At 34.6% G+C, this 22,129-nt stretch overlaps 1 protein-coding gene across 5 annotated transcripts in view; it reads left to right on the top strand.

The window, feature by feature from the left end:
- LOC114334058 (lutropin-choriogonadotropic hormone receptor-like) overlaps positions 1-22,129 on the top strand; it is a 223,094-nt gene that overhangs the window by 183,591 nt on the left and 17,374 nt on the right. For 3 of the 5 annotated variants that reach the window (XM_050649945.1, XM_050649946.1, XM_050649944.1), the window contains 2 exons: positions 5,779-5,969; positions 14,717-14,932. In XM_050649945.1, the coding sequence (XP_050505902.1) occupies positions 5,779-5,969; positions 14,717-14,932 (407 nt within the window). The remainder of the gene's footprint in view (positions 1-5,778; positions 5,970-14,716; positions 14,933-22,129) is intronic. The other 2 variants (XM_050649948.1, XM_050649947.1) reach the window with 1 other exon arrangement.

Raw genomic sequence — 22,129 nt, 5'->3', positions numbered from 1 at the left:
TTATATAGATTTTAAACAGTGTTGGCGATAAGCTGCATCCCTGTCGTAGTCCCTTATTCACCATGAAGCTATTGGATAATCTGCTGTTGATTTTTATGTTTGCTTGGATATTGTTATAGAATTGTTGCACTGCTTTTATTAAAGTTATATTAATAGGGGATTTTTCCAGGACTTGCCATAATTTACAAAGTGGTACGGTATCATATGCCTTAGCTAGATCGATGAATAGTAGATGTATTTCTCTGTCTCAGCGATAGTTCTGGTAGTCTTCCTTGTTACCCTTTTTGTGTATTGGGGTTATCCATCCTGTTTTCCAATTTTCTGGTGTTTTCTCCATTTGTGTAGTTGTTGAAAATTATGGTTATTAGTTTGATCAATTTTGCAGTTCCATTTTTTATAAGTTCAGCTGGGATTCCTTCTGGGCCACATGCTTTTTTATTTTTTAGTGATTTAATCATTCTCTCAACGAATTCGTCATTTAATTCTACGACTTGACCATTTAAATTGTAGTGTTTTGGTGATGTATTTATGTATTCCTGTCTATTTTCTTGGGTTTTCCATTTCTTTAAATCAATCATTTGAAGGTTTGTATTATTTCTGTTTACATTTCTTAGATTTCAAATGAACCTCCAAGCTTCTGAGGATCTGCTTCCACCTAGATGGCATTCCACTTCCCTACATCTCTGTTCCCAGGTATTGTTCTCATTTTTTGTTAACATTTTTTTATATTTGATTAATTCTTGGCGGTATTGGGTTTTATCATATGCGTTTTGTGATTTTAACCATTTATGATATTTCTGTTGTTTTATTTGTTTCTGTTGTTCAAGTTCATTGCTCCAGACTATGTTGTTATTTTTCCTGGTATTTGTTATCTCCTCCATGCCTAATGCTTCACTGGCTGCTTCCTTAATCGCAAGTGTTATTTTGTCGTATATTATATTGGTGCTACATGTCAGGTCAATTTGATCAAGTTTTTGATCCAGTCTGTTCTAGTATAGGAACCTGGTGCTGTCGTCATATAGCCCAGTTAGTTTATATTTGAGTTCTTTGATTATTTCTTCTCTTTCTTCTTTCGATGTTTCATTTATTGCATATTTGAAGAGGATTTGGATTTTTGTTTTATTATTTCAACTTACTGGTTAAAAATTTACGAAAATCTTGTAGTCTAAATGTGCTTTAAAAAAAGCTCTTATGAATTGATGTCAAATATCTATATGTACAGTGCGCTGGAATAAGTGTTGCCCCCCCCTGTTAACTTGTTTATTTTAAGAATATAAGCAAAACGCTCGGACAGGTCGATTTTTAAACTAACCATAGTCTATTATAGCATCAACGTTTCGAACTTTACACGATCCCTCTTCAGGTGACAGCCATAACTTCGATTTTTTTAAATGGGAAAGTACATCATGTGACACCTCATTTAAAAGCTCTTAAAATACTGAGTTCAAAAATGTATAACACTTTAATCATGTTTGAGAGCGTAGGCGAAAAATTTCGGTCGAATTCTTTCTAAATGCAATCATTTTTTTCGAATCCTGAAAAAACCAATAAATATTTTTGAAAAATTTAAACGGAGAATGAAATATTACAGTATTCTCGATGGTCCAAAGTCCCTGAGAACTCCTATAATGTTTATTTTAATAAGTCACAGTGGTGGGAAAAAGAGAAAATTTAGTGTGATTTTTAATTTCAAATATATCATTAAAAAGAAACTTTTTGTTTATTCTAAGGGACTGTCAGCCCTCGGTAATAATCTAATCTTTCTAACAATAAAAAACTGAAAACGTTTGTTTTCTATACTTCCACAAAATTTATTATATCTAAGTGACTACAGCTGTTTCGGCGGAGTGCCTTTCTCAAGTAATATAGTTTACAATGTGTTTGCCTTTTTAATCTTCAACTGAAGAGGTTGAGGAGTGGGGAGCTGTTTGTCTCGAGTTGGTCATTCAGAATTATATCTGTATTTTTCAGTTTATTAATTTCCATAGATTCTAAAAAAGATAGCTTAAGGCCTTTATTTTGAATATGTAGAATTTTAAACTCTTCATTGAAAGAATGATTATGATCTAGAAGGTGAAGTGCGTATGTAGAAGTGTCTGTTTTTCTATTGTTGAATGCCCTTTTGTGTTCTGCTATCCGTTTGTCAAAAGTTCTGCCAGTTTGACCGATGTACGTTTTCGGACAGTCACCACAAGTTAGTTTGTACACACCACCAGAGAAAGCAACTACAGAGTGGTGTGTACAAACTAACTTGTGGTGACTGTCCGAAAACGTACATCGGTCAAACTGGCAGAACTTTTGACAAACGGACAGCAGAACACAAAAGGGTATTCAACAATAGAAAAACAGACACTTCTACATACGCACTTCACCTTCTAGATCATAATCATTCTTTCAATGAAGAGTTTAAAATTCTACATATTCAAAATAAAGGCCTTAAGCTATCTTTTTTAGAATCTATGGAAATTAATAAACTGAAAAATACAGATATAATTCTGAATGACCAACTCGAGACAAACAGCTCCCCACTCCTCAACCTCTTCAGTTGAAGATTAAAAAGGCAAACACATTGTAAACTATATTACTTGAGAAAGGCACTCCGCCGAAACAGCTGTAGTCACTTAGATATAATAAATTTTGTGGAAGTATAGAAAACAAACGTTTTCAGTTTTTTATTGTTAGATAAAATGAACTTCCATCAAGTAACGGTCGAATCCATCAATTATCTAATCTTTCATTCTGCGTTTAAATTTTTCAAAAATACTTATTAGTTTTCTCAGAATTAGAAAAAAATAAATGCGTTTAAAAAAAGTTCGACCGAAATTTTGGGCCTGCGATCTCAAAAAGGATTAAAGTATTATACATTTTTGAAATTAGTATTTTAAAAGCTGTTAAATGAGGTGTCACATGATGTACTTTACCATTTAAAAAAATCAAAGTTATGCCTGTCACCTGAAGAGGGATCGCGTAAAGTTCGAAACGTTGATGCTATAATATACTATGGTTAGTCTAAAAATCGACCCGTCTGAGCGTTTTGCTTATATTCTTAAAATAAACAAGTTAACAGGGGGGCAACACTTATTCCACCGCACTGTATAAATAGACGCGTACTAATTGTTCATTTATGCTATGGCAAGCGTTTATTATGCGTATTCCATTCGTTGCAATCCCTAGGGATTATGGCTAACGTCATGGCGTTCAAAATCCTATTCTTGGGTGACGTGCTGTGTATTCTTGTGGGTGACGTATTCTTGCTGTGCGTCTTTGCTGCTGTGGTGACTCTTTTCCATTTCTTCCTGTCCTTGCACTGACTTTCAATCTTTAATATTCGTTGCTCTTATGTCTTCTTCTACATCATCCATCTATCTTCTTCTATGTCTTCCTCTACACCTGCGCCATAGTGATGTCCAGTTAGTTATTCTCAACATATCTGATTGTGGGCGTCTCTGTATATGTCCCATCTATTCTATGCGAAGAGATCTTATGTATCTGACTATATTTTCTCTCCTTAATTCTTCTTAAATTTCGGCATTTCTTCTGACTATTTTTATTCTTTTTATTAATTTAAAATTTCATCTTCTTGTGTCCCCTTCTTATTTAAAACTGTTCCAAGCTATTTAAATGTGTCTACCTGTTCTATTTTGTCGCCTTGGATTTCAATGTTTACATTAACTATTAACTTCTTTGTTGGATATTGCCATCACTTTTGTTTTTTCCATATTTATTATTAATTTGTAATTTTTTAATTCAGTCTCCCAGATTCCCATATTTTTTCCAGAGCTTTTTCAGTTCTTGTCACAATAACAATATCGTCTGCAAATACACGGGCTTCGATTTTTATTTGATGTAGGTGTCTGTATCCTATGGTATATTTTTTTGTTTTTGACCAGCACTTTTTAATTACACACTTCGTCAATTACACAAATAAATAATAGTGGACTCAATACCCCTCCTTGTCTGACTCCGTCGTTATTCGTAAATTTGCTGGAAATAAGATTCGAAGATTCCCTGTTCTTACCTGATTTTGGTGTTGCAATATAAACTCTGGATTCTATATCTTCTTCTTCTTCTTCTTTTATATAGGCAGTACTGCCAGTTTTTCTTCAACGGTGCCTTTCATTCTGCTTCTAAGTTGTCATTCCATCTTTTCCTTGGGCGTCCTATACTTCTTCTGCCTAACAGTGACTTGTCTCTGGCTATTTTTACTATCCTTGATTCAGATATCCTGCTTATGTGTTCATTCCACTCTTCTTTTCTGTTCTTTATCCAGGTATTTATATTGTCTACACCACATATGCGTCTGATTTCCTCACTTCTTACCCTATCCTGTAGTCCTTTTCCAGCAATCCTTCTTAAGATCTTCATTTCGTTGGTTTCCAGATGTCTTCGTGTTTTGCTTGTATCTGGTCTTGTTTCGGCCGTGTAAGTCATAACTGGCCTAATAACTGACTTATATATTCGGGCCTTTCTTGCCAATCTTATACCGGATTTATACTCAGCAATGTTCGACAGGGAATTGGACAGGGAATGGGCAGCGTGAATGTGTAAATAGCTCACTCGCGCTTTTACTCGTCATGCTACTGCCACTGCACCTACATACCCAAAGAGTCGGTTCTAGTGGCGGAAGTCAAAGGAAAGAAGTCAAAGGCAGCCTTGCCGCCGGCAAAGCAGCAAGTGAGTAAGGGAGCAAGACGATGTTGTTGTCACATTCCTTTCTTGTGAGTCGTTCGGTAATGAGTTGTGGGGACATTGGCGAGGAACTGATGTGAGCACCTCACTCGCGTTGATATAGTATTTCGGGCAATATTTCCGTCAACGGCAGCAGCAGTGGCAATAGCTGAGTATAAATCCGGCTTTAGGTGTTTGTTTTTCCAAATTGTGTCGTTTAGTACTGGCTTTAATTATTTGGTCTTTCACCTTTTCTTCGATATTGTTGTAGGCTGATAGATTAATTCCCGGGTATTTGAAAGTCATTACTTGTTGTATAATTAGACTTGTTATCTAACTCCAATTTGCATCTTATTGGTTCTTTGGCTATTACTAAGCTTTGTGTTTTTTGGGCTGATATTTTCATATTCATTTCTTTTGCGTTAATGTTGAATTCGTGCAGTATTGTGCAAATTATGGTTATCATTTTCATATATACTCTCTTATTTGTCAAACTTTGCCATATTCCCTCATAAATCATCAATATTCCCTCTCTTCTCACCATGTCAAAAGCTTTGTTCATATCTAGGAATAATTAATATACCTACCGTTTCATCTTTTCATACTGCTTTTTCGATGATCTGCTGCAGACTGAAGATATGGCCCTGGACGCTATGTGCTGGACTAAAGCCACTTTGAATATTTGCTAATCTAGGCTCGACTAAATTCCGGAGTTTCCGTTCTAGGATAATTTAGTAGACTTTTAATGTTGAACAGAGCAGCGATATGCCTCTGTAATTTCCATATTTCCTCGAACCTCCTTATTTGTGTATAGGGAGTATTATAGCCGTGTTCCACGAGTATTTTTTTCAGTGGTATTTTTTAGTTTCCCATTTCCCATGTTAGGTTTAACAGTTCATAAAGGTTCTTTTTGCCCAATTCTCCTAGATATTTCAATAACTCGCCATCTGATCCATCTATACCTGCAGCTTTACCTAATTTTAGTTGGGCTAAGTCATCTTCCACTCCTTTCACTTGTATTTTATTGTCCCCAATAAAAATACCCCACCATTACTCAATAATAATTATAATAATAATATTCCTTTTTCTCAAAAAAAATAACATTTTCAGAAATTAACATCGGCCAAGCTGACACATTCCTTCCACTGTTGTGCATTCCGATATCCAGAACAACACGATCCCAGTAAACATGCTCAGTATACCGAAAATCTAAAGAAAATATGTGAATTGGCAAATTCTGATTCCAACGTATCAAGTAGAAAGAGAAGATCAAGCAGCAAAGAATGGCCCTACACATTTCAGTAAGTGAAGAGGTAAAAATATTACGAAACTATGTCTACCAAATCTATCAGTTGAGTAAGCAAATTAATGAAATACACACGCCCAAACTTATATGGAATCATTTGATATTTCTTACTATTCCGTGCGAATTAAAAAAAAACGAACACACGAAGTCAAGCAGTATTTATTTTAAAGTAATTTAATAACAAATACATAACAATTAAATAAAACAATAAAGTATTTAACAAACAAATTGAAAGTAGTTGTTTTAAAGTCAATAGCAGACAACATTTCAATGTAAAACGAATAATGTTTAACTTGTTTTTATTTTTTTTGTATTTTTTGGTAGTCAATGTTATCACCTCTAGTCCTTATGCAAGCTTCAGTTTGCGTGGGCACGCTCCTAATCAAATTATCAACATTTTGTTGTGGTAGGTTGCTCCATCTTTTAAAAGCAGCTTGTATTAGCCGTGCGGTGTTTTGTGGATTATCTCGGATTATCTAGGATTAAGCTCGGGCGAGCAAGCAAGCCACTCCAAATAAGGGATACCTTCTGCTTCAATGATGTCTGTAGTCATACTAATGGTATGTGGAGGTCCATTCATTATCATGTAATAAAATTAAATTTTCTCCTGTTGCACCTCTCCAGAGCTTGACTACAGGTTATCAACATATGGATGCCTCAGAAGTCAAACGTGTAAGTTACATTCTCCCTAAAAATGACTTATTAGATATAACACTTATTATTATATATAATAATATTATTATTTCCTTGTTTGTATTTATTAATTTTTTACCCATATTATGAAAAATAAAGACAGTTTATTTGTTTTTAATAACTACTTATATTTCTGCAACTATTGTCAGAAACATCTTAGTATCTCATTTTAAACACTTATTGGCTTACACCGATTGGCTTCTGAGGCATCGATATCTGTGAGCAGTTAAAGTTGATTGGATGAAAACTAAAGGTGTTTTTTACGGATCACAATTCCTCTCCAGAACATTACACTTCCCCTTGTATATTTGTGAACAGATCTGACAGTTTTCGTACTGGCTTGACTTCTTCGACCTCTAAGTACACGATTTAGTGGGTCATCTGATTTTCCATCTGATTACATTAGATCCTGACTGTTTTTGAGAATAGCACATTTTGTCAATTCTCAATGTTCCAGTTTTGGTGGTGAAGACACCAATTTAGGCGATCAATCTTGTGCTGCCTGGATAACTCGGGAACCCATAACTGTCTCCTGCTGTATACTTCTTGGTACGAACTCTTTTTCTTATCGTTTCAACTGAAACAGTTACATCTATCTGTAGCTTCCTAAAGCTGCCTTAGGAGCTGCAGGTGAGAAATGGTTGGGTGTCTTCCAGCTGATTGGACAATTAAACGATCGTGGAGAGCCGTTACTACTTTTTGCGACTTTCCCTTGCTTTATTTTTGAGCTTTCCTAGTTCCTGTTACTTAGCATATGTTTTGGACAGAACGCCCTGTATTACGCCTAGCTCTGCAGCTATGTCCATCTGAGAACATCACTTTCTCCACAAGACCAATAATTTTTCCTCGTTGTAAGTTCTATAACCCCACATGAGGCATAATTTCGTTTTTGGGCGCAAATAGTAGATTATACCACGAGTCAATAATGATGGCTATTATTCCCGAGGAATATTTACGAACCGAGCCGCGTTAGCGGCGAGGGAGTAACATTCCGAGGGAATGAGAGCCATTATTGCGAGTAGTATACTCTAGTTTATCTACGACAAATTAATTAATTTAAGATTTTTAATGAACAACTTTATTTGTTAAAAACATTAAAATTAGTAATAGTACAATTAATATGTATATTTACCTTATGTAAAAGATAAATTTCATCAGGAGCTTTGTCAATAAATTTCCTAATTTGCTCTGGGGTTAGAGTGGAAGACTTTTTTGCTTGAAATCCTTCCGATTTTCTCTTTAGAAACGCTCTTAGTTTGCCGTATTTTTCCAGATCAACGTCATGGTTTATTCTCAACATAGATTTAATCATTGAATAGAATGACCATAATGAAGACGGTTTATATTTTGCACTTAATTCAGCGAAATAGGCCAGCAGAACATTTTCGGAAAATGATTTCGCGTTGTTTCGAACACGCCATTCGTTGAAGGTTGCGTACGTTTTATTATAAATGGATTTCGATGTTTCAGGCATTAAGGTAGATGCTGTTGCTGTAGCTAGTTCTACAATTTCTGGTGGTGTACAATTAAAAGATTCTTCATTTTCGTCCATCTCAACACAAACTGTCAAATATACTATTCGTTTGACAGTGACACTTTTTGAGGTTGATTATTTTGTTTCCGTGGTGAATTTTGTGATTGTTGTGCCAGAGGGATTAATAGCTAGTATCCCGCATTATTAATCCCTAAGGGATTATTATATGGCATTATATTGCAAACACCACAAGTATAATACATATATTATGTATCAGTCGTAGATAAAGTTAGTTTATTTATTTTCGTTCAACTTGCAACTCAAGCAAATAATCTATACCGTACCGGGCTGTACTATCCGATTGTCTTATATATTTGTTTATTTTCAAAGAAAACCTTTAATCTTCGCAACAATAACAAGTTTCTTCGAAAGAAATAAATATTACTTTGAAATACATGGTGATTCCATATAAATTTGGGTGTGTGTAATTTGCAAATAGACGCTATAAGGTTTGTTCCAACACAACGAAAAACCGCCATGAAACGATCACGAAACTGCGCAGTAAACAAAATAACCCATGGAACGTATTATTTTGTTATCTGCGCGCAGTTTCGCGATCGTTTCATGACGGTTTTCGTTGTGTTGGAACAAACCTATAGCGACGTCTAACAAAAGATAGGCGAACCCTAATAGACTCCATTTCCAAATAAATAATATTTAAAAACAAAGATTTTGTTTGGATTTAGAGCACACTACAGGCTGATCTGATAATACACATAGTTTCAAAAGTTATGCATCACCCCTCGTATTCATGATGTTTACGCTTTTATAAATCCGTATCTTTATCACATATTTAATGGGCCTTTTTTATAAAAAATATACCATTTTTGGTTTTTTATTTTATTTGATTACCCATTTAAGTGACCTGGTTTTGCCAAGGTGTAAACATTTGAAAAATTTATTCTGGTGAAATTTTTGAAAACGTGATTAAAAATGGATCGTACTTTAATTTCTGAGTTGGACCGTATAAGAATTATCGATTTAGTTGAAGAATGCCATTCACAGCGGTTCGTGGCGGAAAAAGTGGGTGTTTCTCAGAGTGTTGTCTCACGGATATGAAATAGGTTCCTGGAGACAAACTCGATACGGAATAGAGCTCGGTCTGGTAGACCCCAAGTTACCAATGATCGACAGAATAGATATATCAGAATTTCCATCCGTAGAAATTCTTATATGTCTGTACCAGCCCTCCAAAGAGAATTCAGGCATGCTACAGGAGTCAGAGCATCGTTGGCTACAATAAGAAGAAGAATTTTAGACTCAGGTTTGAGGAGTCGTCGACCAATAAGAGTTCCTCAGCTACAACCTAGGTATGTTTTGGACCGTCTCCAGTGGGCTCAAGAACACATAGAGCTCCCCCAACTGTTTTGGAATTTTGTGCTTTTTTCAGACGAGACCAGAATCTGTTTAAATAGTGATAACCGGCGAATTCGTGTGTGGCTAGTTGTGCAGCTCTTGTTGGCTCTCGCCACACACAAATTCGCTGGTTATCACTATTTAAAGAGATTCTAGTCTCGTCTGAAAAAAGCACAAAATTCCAAAACAGTTTGGGGAGCTCTATGTGTTCTTGAGCCCACTGGAGACGGTCCAAAACATGTCTAGGTTGTAGCTGAGGAACTCTTATTGATCGACGACTCCTCAAACTTGAGTCTAAAATTCTTCTTCTTGTTGTAGACAACGATACTCTGACTCCTGCAGCATGCCTTAATTCTCTTTGGAGGGCTGGTACAGACATAGAAGAATTTCTACGGATGGAAATTCTGATATATCTATTCTGTCGATCATTGGTAACTCGGGGTCTATGAGACCGAGCTCTATTCCGTATCGAGTTTGTCTCCAGGAACCTATTTCACATCCGTGAGACATCACTTTGAGAAACACCCACTCTTTCCTCCACGAACCGCTGTCAATGGCCTTCTTCAACTAAATCGATAATTCTTATACGGTCCAACTCAGAAATTAAAATACGATTCATTTTTAATCGCGTTTTCAAAAATTTCACCAAAATAAATTTTTCAAATGTTTACACCTTGGCAAAACCAGGTCAATTAAATGGGTATTCAAATAAAATAAAAAACCAAAAATGGTATATTTTTTATAAAAAAGGCCCATTAAATGTGTGTTAAAGATACGGATTTATAAAGACGTAAACATCGTGAATACGAGGGGTGATGCATAACTTTTGAAACTATGTGTACCAAGAGATTTAAACATATTATTTAAACAGATAGTGGTGGTCTCTGAAACAAATTAAATCTTAACTGTCTTTATTTACCTTCGTTCTTATTCACGAATTGTGAGTACTAGGTACTAGGAACCAAAATTCGTTTGTTCTTCACCTAGATAAATTGACGTGTTTTGGAGATCCCAATTAGCGTTACCAGGCGTCCCGATTTGCGCGGGACGTCCCGATTTTCAGGGGTCTGGGGACGCGTACCGATTTGTACCTGATCGGGACACTAAATGTCCCGATTTTCACCCACGAAAACCAATTTCAGGAGGACTTGCAGTGAATTTTATAACTATGTTATAAAAACAAGGCACTCCAAAAAGCGGCAAAATCGAATGAAAAATATAATTTTAATAAAAAATAAATAATTTACTTAATCTACGATTTTTTTTTGTAATTTTGTCTGATTATTATGTATTATTATCAGTGGCGGCTTGTCCTATGAGGTAGGTGAGGCAGTGCCTCACCATTATATCAATCGACTTATTTACGTTATTTCGTTGTTTTATAATAATTTTTTAAATATAATGTAGCTTTTTGAAATTTCCTAGATACCTTTATTTTTATGAAAAAAATTAAAATCGGTACGGCCCTGACTCTTTATCTTCTTATATATCCGTCTTCCACGTGCCATTCCAACTTTCTCAAATCATTACAGTTGAAGCTAGCCTCACACCATCTGCAAGTATGGGACAACGCCAACAGTAAAACCGACAAAATTTGAAAAATGTGCCACCGATTCTAGGAACAAAATTCATTCATCCTTGAGGCTGGCCTCAGGCTCCGCGGAACGGAATAGGAATAGCCGAACGGCCTCAGGCTCCGCGGAACGGAATGGGAATAGCCGAACTGAACCGACTAGTACAAGCACAAGTCAATTACAGATCATAGCTTTCTATGTACACGCGGTATATACGAATGGATTATTATATTTTAGAAGTTTATGGATATGTATTTAAAACAGTGTTCATTTTAAATCATTGTTTATCATCACATAATCCTAACATATTGTTCTGAAGCTATTTTTTATTTGTGGCATCTATGTAATTCATTATTCTAAATGAGAAATAAGATTATACAATTTAACTTAAAAAAGGATTTTATTAACGTTTCCACTTCCACATCGGACGTTTACATACAAAAGTAGTTTTTAAGTGTTTCAAAAATGCTGTATGTTGTGGTTGTGTTTTTTTTTTGTAAAAATTTTTTGAACATACTTATTCAAATCAGAATGAGCAAAATATTTAAGCGAATAATATTGCAACATGATTCCCACAGCCTTAGCTCATTCCTCATATCTTCCACGATTTTTGAAAAAAACGCACACTCTTTTGTTATGTAAAATTTGAAGTTTTCAATATGGAATTGGAATTCAAAATAACTCTATGCACTATGGCTGAAAGCATTTGAGTCGATCGCATTCACTGGAAAAGTTTTAGAGAACTAATCAGCAGCAAATATTTCTTGAGGATTTTTTGTCCGGAATTCTTTGTGGGGATATTTTTAATAAAACATTTTTGTAGATTATTTGTCCGGGATTTTTTGTCCGGGGATTTTTGTGGTGATTTTTTGTCCGGGGATTATTTGTCCGGGGATTATTTGTCTGAGTATTTCTTGTCCAGGGATAATTTGTGAGTATTTTTTGTCCGGGATTATTGGTTCTAGATTCTTCCTAGCGTTATGACGTCACAAAATCGACCTTCTGGTCATTAAAGAGAAGCTAACCATAATAATAAAATTCCTCAGGTGTAGTGTGCCTCACCACCTTATACTATCACGAGCCGCCCCTGATTATTATGTAGGATTAAATACAGATAATAGAAACACCTTGTAGTCCAGTAAATGAACTGGAAATACGGCGATACCACGCGATATGCGATACAGTGTAATTTTCAGAATCAACTCAAAGTTGCATAAAAATTTGGATAGCTTGTGCCGTTGGTTGCTTTAACTCGGAAGATGACAATCACCCCTACTTGGGGGTGAAAAACCGCGCGTTTAAAATAAGTCCGGAGATGGATAAATTGACTAATTCTAAGCTATTTCAGTTCTATAGAATAACTTAGTTAATAATTTTCGAGTTATTTACGATTGAAAATGTTTATTTTTCGACAAAAAACTTCCGTTTTCAGGCGATTTTCACAAATAACTCAAAAAGTTAGTTAGTAAGTATTTGATCGAAAAAAATATTATTAGCAAAAATGTAGCATAATATAAAAAAATGAAAAAAAAAATGTGAACTCGTAAAGTCTATAGACCCAGCAAATGTAAAGTTGTAGCTCATGAAAAATACGTTCTTATTTGGCAAATTCCAAATCAAATATTTCAACGTGAAATAACCAATAAATGAAGCACTTTTCGGGAAAACCCAATTAAAACTATTTTAATAAAGCTTTATTTTTATGTTTTAAAAAAGTTTCTGGCATCAAAACTAAGAGGAGTATGCTCAAAATCAACTTGACTCCTTTTTTGGTAAAAAAATCGTGAAAATCTCCCCCTACTTTGCACCCCAAATGAAATTAATCGTTACCGCTTTACAAAGAATTTACTTTACTTATGTATTTTTTACATAATTGAAATGGCCTGAACGAGTCACTAATCACGAGTGTATGCAAAATATGAACAGCCATATTCGAACCAATTTTTTTCTAACAGAAAAACAAAATGAATCTATCATATTTTTAAAATCAAAACCTACCTACTTTTTACTCCTTCAGATTTTTAGTATCCGTAATACTTTTTAAGTTATTTTGAAAAAAGGGCATTTTCCAATATTTTAGGAATTTTTTTTTTACTATAAAACTATTTTTTTTTTTTTCAAAACTAAGCACTCCTAACCGGTAAACCTTCATATAAAGTATTTCACGATTTTCACGATTTTTTTTTACCAAAAAAGGAGCCAACTTTATTTTGAGCGTAACTCGCTTAGTTTTAATGCTAGGGACTTCTATAAAAAACAAAATTAAAGATTTTTTTCAAACACTTTAAAAAGTTTTAAAAAAATTTTGTTCGAAAATTGTTTAATTTTTTGGTTACCTATTTCAAGTTGAAAAATTCGATTTGGAATTTGACGAAAAAGAACGTATTTTTGATGAGCTACAACTTGGCTTTTACTGGTTTTATAGACTTTCTGAACATACAATAATTTTTGCTTTTTTAAAAGCTACATTTTTGCTAAGAATATGCTCGAAAAGTATTGACTTAGTTTAAAAATTATATAGAACAAAAGTTTTTAGAGTTAGTCAGTTGATCCATTTTGGGACTTACTTTAAACGCGCGTTTTTTTTACCCCCGAGAAGGGGTAACTGTAACTTTCACCACCCAAGTAAAAGCAACCAACAGTACAAGTTCAACTTTGAAGGAGACAGTAAGTAGAACCTAAAACCAGATTATCATGCAATTCGTTGACTCTGAAAATTACACTCCAAAACGGTCATTTACTGGGCTATTTTTGTTTATTTGTCGCGATCTACAACCCTAAATCCCGATTTGTTTTTGCTTATGTACCGATTAAAAACAAATCCGACCTGGTAACACTAGCCCCAATATCTAGGCATTTATCGCCCGTTTTCTTGCAAATTATAGAAGGATAGGGTATAGCAGACAACAGCAAAAAGGTCAAATACAAAGAATATACATATAAAAGGAAGGCTAGAAAACAGACAAAAGCAGAGGATAAAAAACAGAGAATGGGAAGCGTGTAAAAACATCATACAACTTATTAGGTACGTTTGAACGAAAAATCCTCAGACACATATATAAGGGGGTGAAAGAGAATGACGTATGGCGCAGAAGATATAATTTTAAACTATACGCAGCATACAGCGAACGCGTCGTCATAACATCCATAAAAATCGGACGTCTGCGCTGGATGGGCCATGTTGAACGGATGTTGGAGACCGAAACACCAAAACATATAATGAGGCAAGCATCAGTAGGGAGAAGGTCAAAGTGAAGACCCAAACTTAGATACATGGATCAAGTGGAACAAGATCTGAAAACACTTGAGATTACCCTCTGGAAGAACAAAGCAAGGAACAGAACAGAATGGCGGAAAATCCTAGAACAAGCCAGGACCCAAAAAGAGTTGTCGAGCTACTGATGATGATGATGATGAGGGTATAGGTGAAAGAGAGAATTTGTTTCCGACCTAAGAAATCTTTTAGATCTTTGTTTTTAAATATTATTTATTTTGAAATGAGTCTCTTAGGTCTCGCCTACCATTTCTATATTTCATCATAATGGACTCTTAGTTCTTCATTTTCTTAATCTTTATATTTTTCAGGGGATCGGAAAATCTCACCAGTTCAGATTACTTACTCCGATCACGGATGTTCGGAGCAATACATCCCATAAAAGGCAAAGCTTTGGGACGCGAAGAAGGGAGAGTCATCAACACAATGAAGAACGACGATTTCAACGAAGATGATGGATTCTTCCACCTGGTTACGAAAGTGAATGATACAGAGGCAAATAATCAGTGTGGAAATATTGTAATCAGGTATATATTTAGAGTATAATATTTTTTTAATGAAAAGTATTTCTCTAATGTGGCTTGTGTAGTGTGTAGGTACCAGGGGCGTAACAGAGGCCCCCGCAGTATGAAGCTTGCGGGGGCTCCCCAATTGATCAGGAGCCCCATCTTGTCGTCTGATATTATGTAAAAATCTGTTATTGTTATATTATTTTACGTTGTGTGTTTAAATTCAAGAACGTAAATTTCTAAATACGCATGTTCGGCAAGTAAATCATCTCATTTCTATAAACTTAATCCTTTTCGGTCTTCCCAACTTTTATGGTGACAACAATAAACTATAATGCTTTGTACGTGACCATTGAAAGGTTTGAGAATTGCAGTTTGCCGAATTTTAGAACAATATTTCTAAATCTAGAAATGGGTTTTCTCTTTAAATTTAGTATTTCGATACAATTATCGGCAGTAGTTTCCAGAGGCGTAACAGAAGCACCCACAGCATGGGCTATCAATATTGCGTCGTCTGCTTAACAGAGTATTTTTACTTCTTTGTTTGCCACTCTGTATGCTCTGCTTTTGTAGATGTATTGATGTATATTTAATTAATAAAGATTGTCGATCTCTTGTCCGACAAATTTACAGCCGCGTTTCGTTAGTCCGACAACGTAAATATGTTAATGACGCGGGACGCGGAAACGCATCCAACCTGCACTTTAAAATTTTTCAGAAAGTGGTTTAGACCAGGGCTCATCTGTAAAAATATTAGCACATTTGGACGTTAAGAGGTGACTCAAATTTTTTTGCATAAATTGCTTGAAAATAAATCAAATAATAGTATTTGAGTTATCCTCCCTCTCAAAAAGGTCCGGAACATTGTTTAAATAAGCAAAATGTCAAAAAATGAAGGAAAGATTCGATTTTTTTCTTCGTTTTTTGATTATAACTTATAAAGTATTCATTTCCGAGAAAAGTTGTACTAACATAAAAGTTGTCTAATTAAATTTCCTACAATATAGAATTGGTTAAGAATTTAAAAAATAGTCACCCTTGTTGCAAAATAGCAATAACTGCGAAAAAAACATACAAAAACAAGTATTTGCATTTTACGTTTTTCAACCATTTATGGTATACTTAGGACCTTCATATTTCACCCAGAAAAACTTTATGATACAGTAAAATAATACCGTAAATTTTATTAAGATCCGTTTAATAGATTTTGCAAAATAAATTTTGAAATCCAGCTTTCTCAAAAAAATTCATTTTTTCAAAATGTTACAGGACTGAAAATAAAGCAGATAACAAGTTGAAATTTTTTGCGTATAGAAGTGTACTGTACCTTTCATTTGGAATTTTGCAAAATTAAAATCGATTAACTACCACGGCGTCAGGAATTTTTTTAAATAAACATTCATTATTGGTGCTACGCGCAGGACAGCGGATAGTTTGCTCTTATTGGGCATTCCAATGAGCTTTGATAATGATTGATACATTTTAATTTTTATTACATTTCGGTATAAATAAATAAATTTGTTTATTGCAAAATAAAAACATATACTCTATCCTTTGAAATAACACTTTTATTAGCAAAAACTTTATTGTTTATATATTTTAACTTAGAAAATAAAAGTTTATTATTTTTAAACATAAATGCAATTGTTTAAACAATATTTCACAAACAATAATAAAATTAGTTTGATTTTTGTGGAATTAAAATATTAAAATACAACAAAATATAGAGTAAGAAAATAATATATTAGATAAAGAATAGAAGAAATTTTGGTGGAAATCAACTTGTGTGCATCGAACAACGCTGTCCTGCGCGTAGCACCAAAAATTAATGTTTATTTAAAAAATTTCCTGACGCCGTGGTAGTTAATAGATTTTAATTTTGCAAATTTCAAATGAAAGGTACAGTACACTTCTATAAGCAAAAAAAATTCAACTTGCTATCTGCTTTATTTTCAGTCCTGTAACATTTTGAAAAAATGAATTTGTTTTGCGAAAGCTGGATTGCAAAATTTATTTTGCAAAATCTGTTGAACCGATCTTAATAAAATTTACAGTATTGTTTTACTGTATCATAGAGTTTTTATGGGTGAAATATGAAGGTCCTAAGTATAGCATAAATGGTTGAAAAACGTAAAATTCGAATACTTGTTTTTGTACTGTTTTTCGCAATTATTGCTATTTTGCAACAAGGGGGACTATTTTTAAAATACTTATCCAATTCTATGTTGTAGGAAATTTAATTACGCAACTTTTATGTCAGTAAAACTTTTCTCGGAAATGAATACTTTTACAGTTATAATCAAAAAACCAAAATAAAAAATCGAATTTTTCCTTAATTTTTTGACATTTTGATTATTTAAACAATGTTCCGGACCTTTTTGAGAGGGGGATAACTCAAATATTATTATTTGATTTCATTTTCAAGCAATTTCTGCAAAAAAATTTGAGTCACCTCTCAACGTCCATCTCAAAACAGAAGCGCCCTGGACTATTTGACTCGCACAAACGAAGCAGTTAAGACCATTTTTAAGACTTTTCTAATCATCTCCCAAAAAAAGACGATGTACTGTGGACTACAACTTTGTGTTGAATATTTTTCGAGTTATTTGCTAGTGAAATTTTTTATTTTTCACCAAAAAAAAAACACGTTTTTAGGAGGTCATTCGCAAATAACTCAAAAAATTTTATCGAATTAAATATTATCAAAAAAATATTTTTAGCAATAATGTAGGTAGCTTATAAAAAAACAAAAAAATGGTCTATTCATGTAGTCAATCGACACAGTAAAAGCAAAGTTAAAGCTCATGAAAAATTGTTCTTAATCGTCAAATTCCCAATCGATTATTTCAACGTAAAATAACCAAAACATGAAGCACTTTTAGGGAAAAACTCATTAAAATTTTTTTATATGTTTAAAAAAGCTTTATTTTTACTTTTTATAAAAGTTTCTAGCATCAAAACTAAGCGAGTTACGCTCAAAATAAAGTTGGCCCCTTTTTTGGTAAAACAAAAATCGTGAAAATCCTCCCCTATTTTGCACCTCAAATAATGTTAATCGTAGGCGCTTCTCCATTTATTTTATGTATTGTTTATATTATCTGTAAGTTTGACCGGTACAAAGTTCTTATTTTTGAAAAAAATTTGTTTTATAGTAGAAAAAGGTTTTTTTATTTTGGAAAAATGCCCTTTTTTCAAAATAATTTAAAAAGTATTAACCATACAAAAAATCACAGAAAGTAAAGAAATGTAGGTTTTGCTTTTATAAATATTCAAAGTTGTATTTTGTTTTTCTGTTAGACAAAAATTAGTTATGATAAGACTGTTCAAAATTTGCATACACTCGTGATTAGTGACTCGTTCAAGCCATTTCAACTAGAACCATTTCAAAAATAAGCACTTTGAACCAGTGAAACTTACAGGCCATAAAAAAAAGTTAAGTAATTTGTAAAGCAGTAATGATTAGTTTCATTTGGGGTGCTAAATAGGGGGAGATTTTCACGATTTTCTTTACCAAAACAAGGGGCCAACTTTATTTTGAGCGTAACTCGCTTAGTTTTGATGATAGAAACTTTTATAAAAAAATAAAAATAAAGCTTTTTTAAACACTTTAAAAAAAAGTTTCAATGAGTTTTTCCCGAGAAGTGCTTCATTTTTTGGTTATTTTACGTTGAAATATTCGATTTGGAATTTGACGAATCAGAAGAATTTTTCAAAAGATACTGCTTTGCTTTTCCTGGGTCGATAGACATCAGTTTTTTATAAGCTACATTTTTGCTAAGAATATTATTTCGGTCAAATACTTAATTTTTTAATTTATTTGCGAAAAACCGCCTGAAACGTGGTTTTCTTGTTGAACAATAATCATTTTCACTCGCAAATAACTTGAAAAGTATTGTCTTGACCACTTCGGTGGTGACACTGAAAAGGCAAAACGAAATTAGACAAAATAAGAGATGAAGATATTAGACAAAGACTGAAATAGGAATCGATAATAACCAATATCCAAAAAGTAAATTAAAATGGTATGGACACATAAACAGAATGGACCAGGAAGACTACCAAAGCAGGTGATGGAATAAAAAAGATATGGTAAAAGAAGGAAAGGGAGGCCAAGGAAAAGATGGATCGATCAGATTATAGAAATTGCACAGGAAAAAGGAAAAACACATCAACAAATGAAAGAGTTAGCAAAGGACCGCAAGAAATGGAAGATACGGATAGAGGATGAATAAAACCTCCGACGCACCTGAGGGGCATAAGGAGTTTCGAGAAAGAAGAAGAAGTACTAGGCTATAACACACATAACTTTTTGTTACACAAGTCGTATTTAGTAACTTTTTTAAAGGGGGCCCCATTTCCAATTCTGCGGGAGGGGGGCGACGGAGTTTGTTACGCCACTGGTAGGTACTAATAACGATTATTAATCTCAAAGTGAAGTGATATTGATATATTGATATTGATTTCGATACGATATTAATGCAATGCTCGATAAAATATCGACATAAAAAGGATTAAAGGCATGGTCTATCTACCAAACGCGTCGTCAGGATGATCCTAAGGGGTGGGGGCTACAACTATTGGAGGTGTTAGAGCGGATCAAAGTATATCCCAATGAGGGGGTTACAACCCCCAAACCCCCCTGGTTACGCCACTCCTATCTACTGCGGATTCCGCAAGCGGAGAATCCGCATGGATTGCTTTATATGTTTATTAAATGCGTCTGTTCTATGTATCGCACACTCCATACGTGCAACACAGTCGTCCGTCGCGCACGTGCCTCGCTATTGACTCAAAGATAACTGTGCTTTCCTCCAGCGCTGTCTTAAATACTTCTTTTGGGAATATATTAAAAAGATTAGCAGACAAGATACAGATATTGGTCAATGCATATCCTACTTTCACTTTAGCTGTTTGACTCCAATCTCTCTCTCTCTCTCTCTCTCTCTCTCTCTCTCTCTCTTTCTCTCTCTGTCTCTCTGGTCGTTTCCCCATTACTGAGGATCATGATTTCTTCCAATATTCCTAACAATGTTTCTCCATTGGTCTCTATCTTCAGCTGTTCTAAGAGCTTCGCAGAATGAGTTTCCAGCTGAATTCTTTATTTGGTCGGAATATCTAGTTGGTGATCGACCTCTTGATCTTCTCCCCGGAACGTTTCCAGAAACACTTAATCTCTCCAAACTGTCGTCACCTCTGCGAACCACGTGGCCAAAGAATTGCGGAATTCGTTGCAGACATATTGTGAACAGCCTTTTTTTAATATTGAGTTAGTTTAGAATGAAAACGTTTGTCCTATGAGTTGTCCAAGATATTACCCCAATAGAGACCCACAATTGTTCGAATATCTCTTTAGTCGATTCCGATCTTATCTTCTTCTTCTTCTACGGCACTACAGCCCAAATTGAGCCTTGGCCTCCTTTATTTTTTGCCTCCACCCTTGCCTGTCTGTGGCTGCTCTTCTCCATACACGGACTCCTAAAAGGGCTTGTGCGTCGCTGTTTACTGTGTCTTCCCAGCGTTTTCGTGGCTTCCCAACCGGTCTCTTTCCTTGCATTCTAGCATTCAATGCTCGTTTTGGTAGCCTATTCTCTCCCATTCTTATCACATGTCCGGCCCATTGCAATCTTTGTAATCTAATGAAGTCTGACAGGGGCGTTTCCTTATAAAGTTGATAAAGCTCGTTGTTGTATCGACTTCTGAAGATTCCGTTTTCCTTCACAGGTCCTAGTATTCTCCTAAGTACTTTCCTTTCGAATGTGTCGAGTTTGTTTTTGGATGTTTCTTTCAGCACCCAGACTTCACTGCCATAGCATGTTATTGGTCGAATTAAGGTTTTATAGATCTTTGTATTTCGGTGGACACTTTTTGACCGAAATATATGGGAGAGGGCAAAATAAGCTCTGTTTGCCTGCGTTATTCTCTTCCTTATTTCTCCATCTTCTGATCCGTCGGCATATATTTCTACTCCCAGGTATGTAAACTTTTCAACCGTTTCAATGTCATCTTCATGTATAATGTTTTCTGGGACTATATTTCTTCTCGTCTGAGTCATTATTTTTGTGTTTTCTGTGTTAATTTCCAGACCTAGCATTTTTGTTTGTGTTTTTAACTCTGCATATGTTTCCTGTGCTCCTGTTGATGTTGTACTCATAATATTAATATCATCAGCATAAGCGGCCAGTTGAACCGTTCGGTTGGTCAGTAGATTTCCTCGTCCAGTTTGCATTTGCCTAACCGCATACTCCAGTGCCAGGTTAAACAATGTTGGGGCCAGCCCATCTCCCTGTTTCAGTCCCTGCGAAATGTTAAATGATTCCGATCTTATGGAGTTCTTCAATTATTTTTTTGTGCTTTACATTATTGAATGCTTTTGCTTAGTATATACATAAAACATATGTACACGTCTTTGTTCATATCCCTGCAGCGTTATATGAGTACCAGTAGACTCAAAAGTGCTGCTCTTGTGCCAAGAGAATTCCGAAACATAAGTTTGGTTTTTACAATTTGTGGTTTTACCAGTAGCGTACTGATAGATCAGCGGACCCTGGTTCCAGTTGAGATGCGGGCCCACGCCCAAAACATTAAATATAAATCATCATATTATATCATAAACTATATCATAAAAACTCGAGCTAATTTATAGTCCATTTACTCACGGTTTTTGCTGTACATTTTAAAGAACTGCTCGGATTGAGATGAAATTTGCATGTCAATCTAATATGTCAAACAAAAAAAAGTGATACCTATTGTGCCGATGTGCGCTTCTGCCCTAGGTATGTATTACCCCTTCTCGGGTGAAAAACATACGTTCAAGATAAGTCCGGAATTGAATTAACGGATTAATTCTACGCAATCTTTAAGTTCTACAGAGTTCTTTCACTAAGTCAATACTTTTCGAATTATTTGTGAGTGAATATTTTCATTTTTCAAAAAAAAAACACGTTTTGAGACGGTTTTTCGCAAATACCCTCAAAAGTAAGATACCCTCTGCTATCGAAAAAAATATTCTTAGTAAAAATATAGCTTATAAAAAAAAGTGAAAAATATGGTGTATATACGAAGTCTTTAAATAGTCTGGGCTGATTATCGGAGAATAGGCCATTTTTGGGAAAAGTTATTTACCAGCAATTTTATTGCTGGAATCGAAACTTATGATTATATATATTAATAATATAGGTATGCAAAGTCCGCAGATAGTGTGCTACTTTTTTATTA

The sequence above is a fragment of the Diabrotica virgifera genome, chromosome 4 (assembly GCF_917563875.1).
Source record: "Diabrotica virgifera virgifera chromosome 4, PGI_DIABVI_V3a".
Lineage (NCBI taxonomy): Eukaryota > Metazoa > Arthropoda > Insecta > Coleoptera > Chrysomelidae > Diabrotica > Diabrotica virgifera.
The sequence above is the reverse complement of the archived record's forward strand: the minus strand, read 5'-3'. Positions and strand labels throughout refer to the sequence as shown.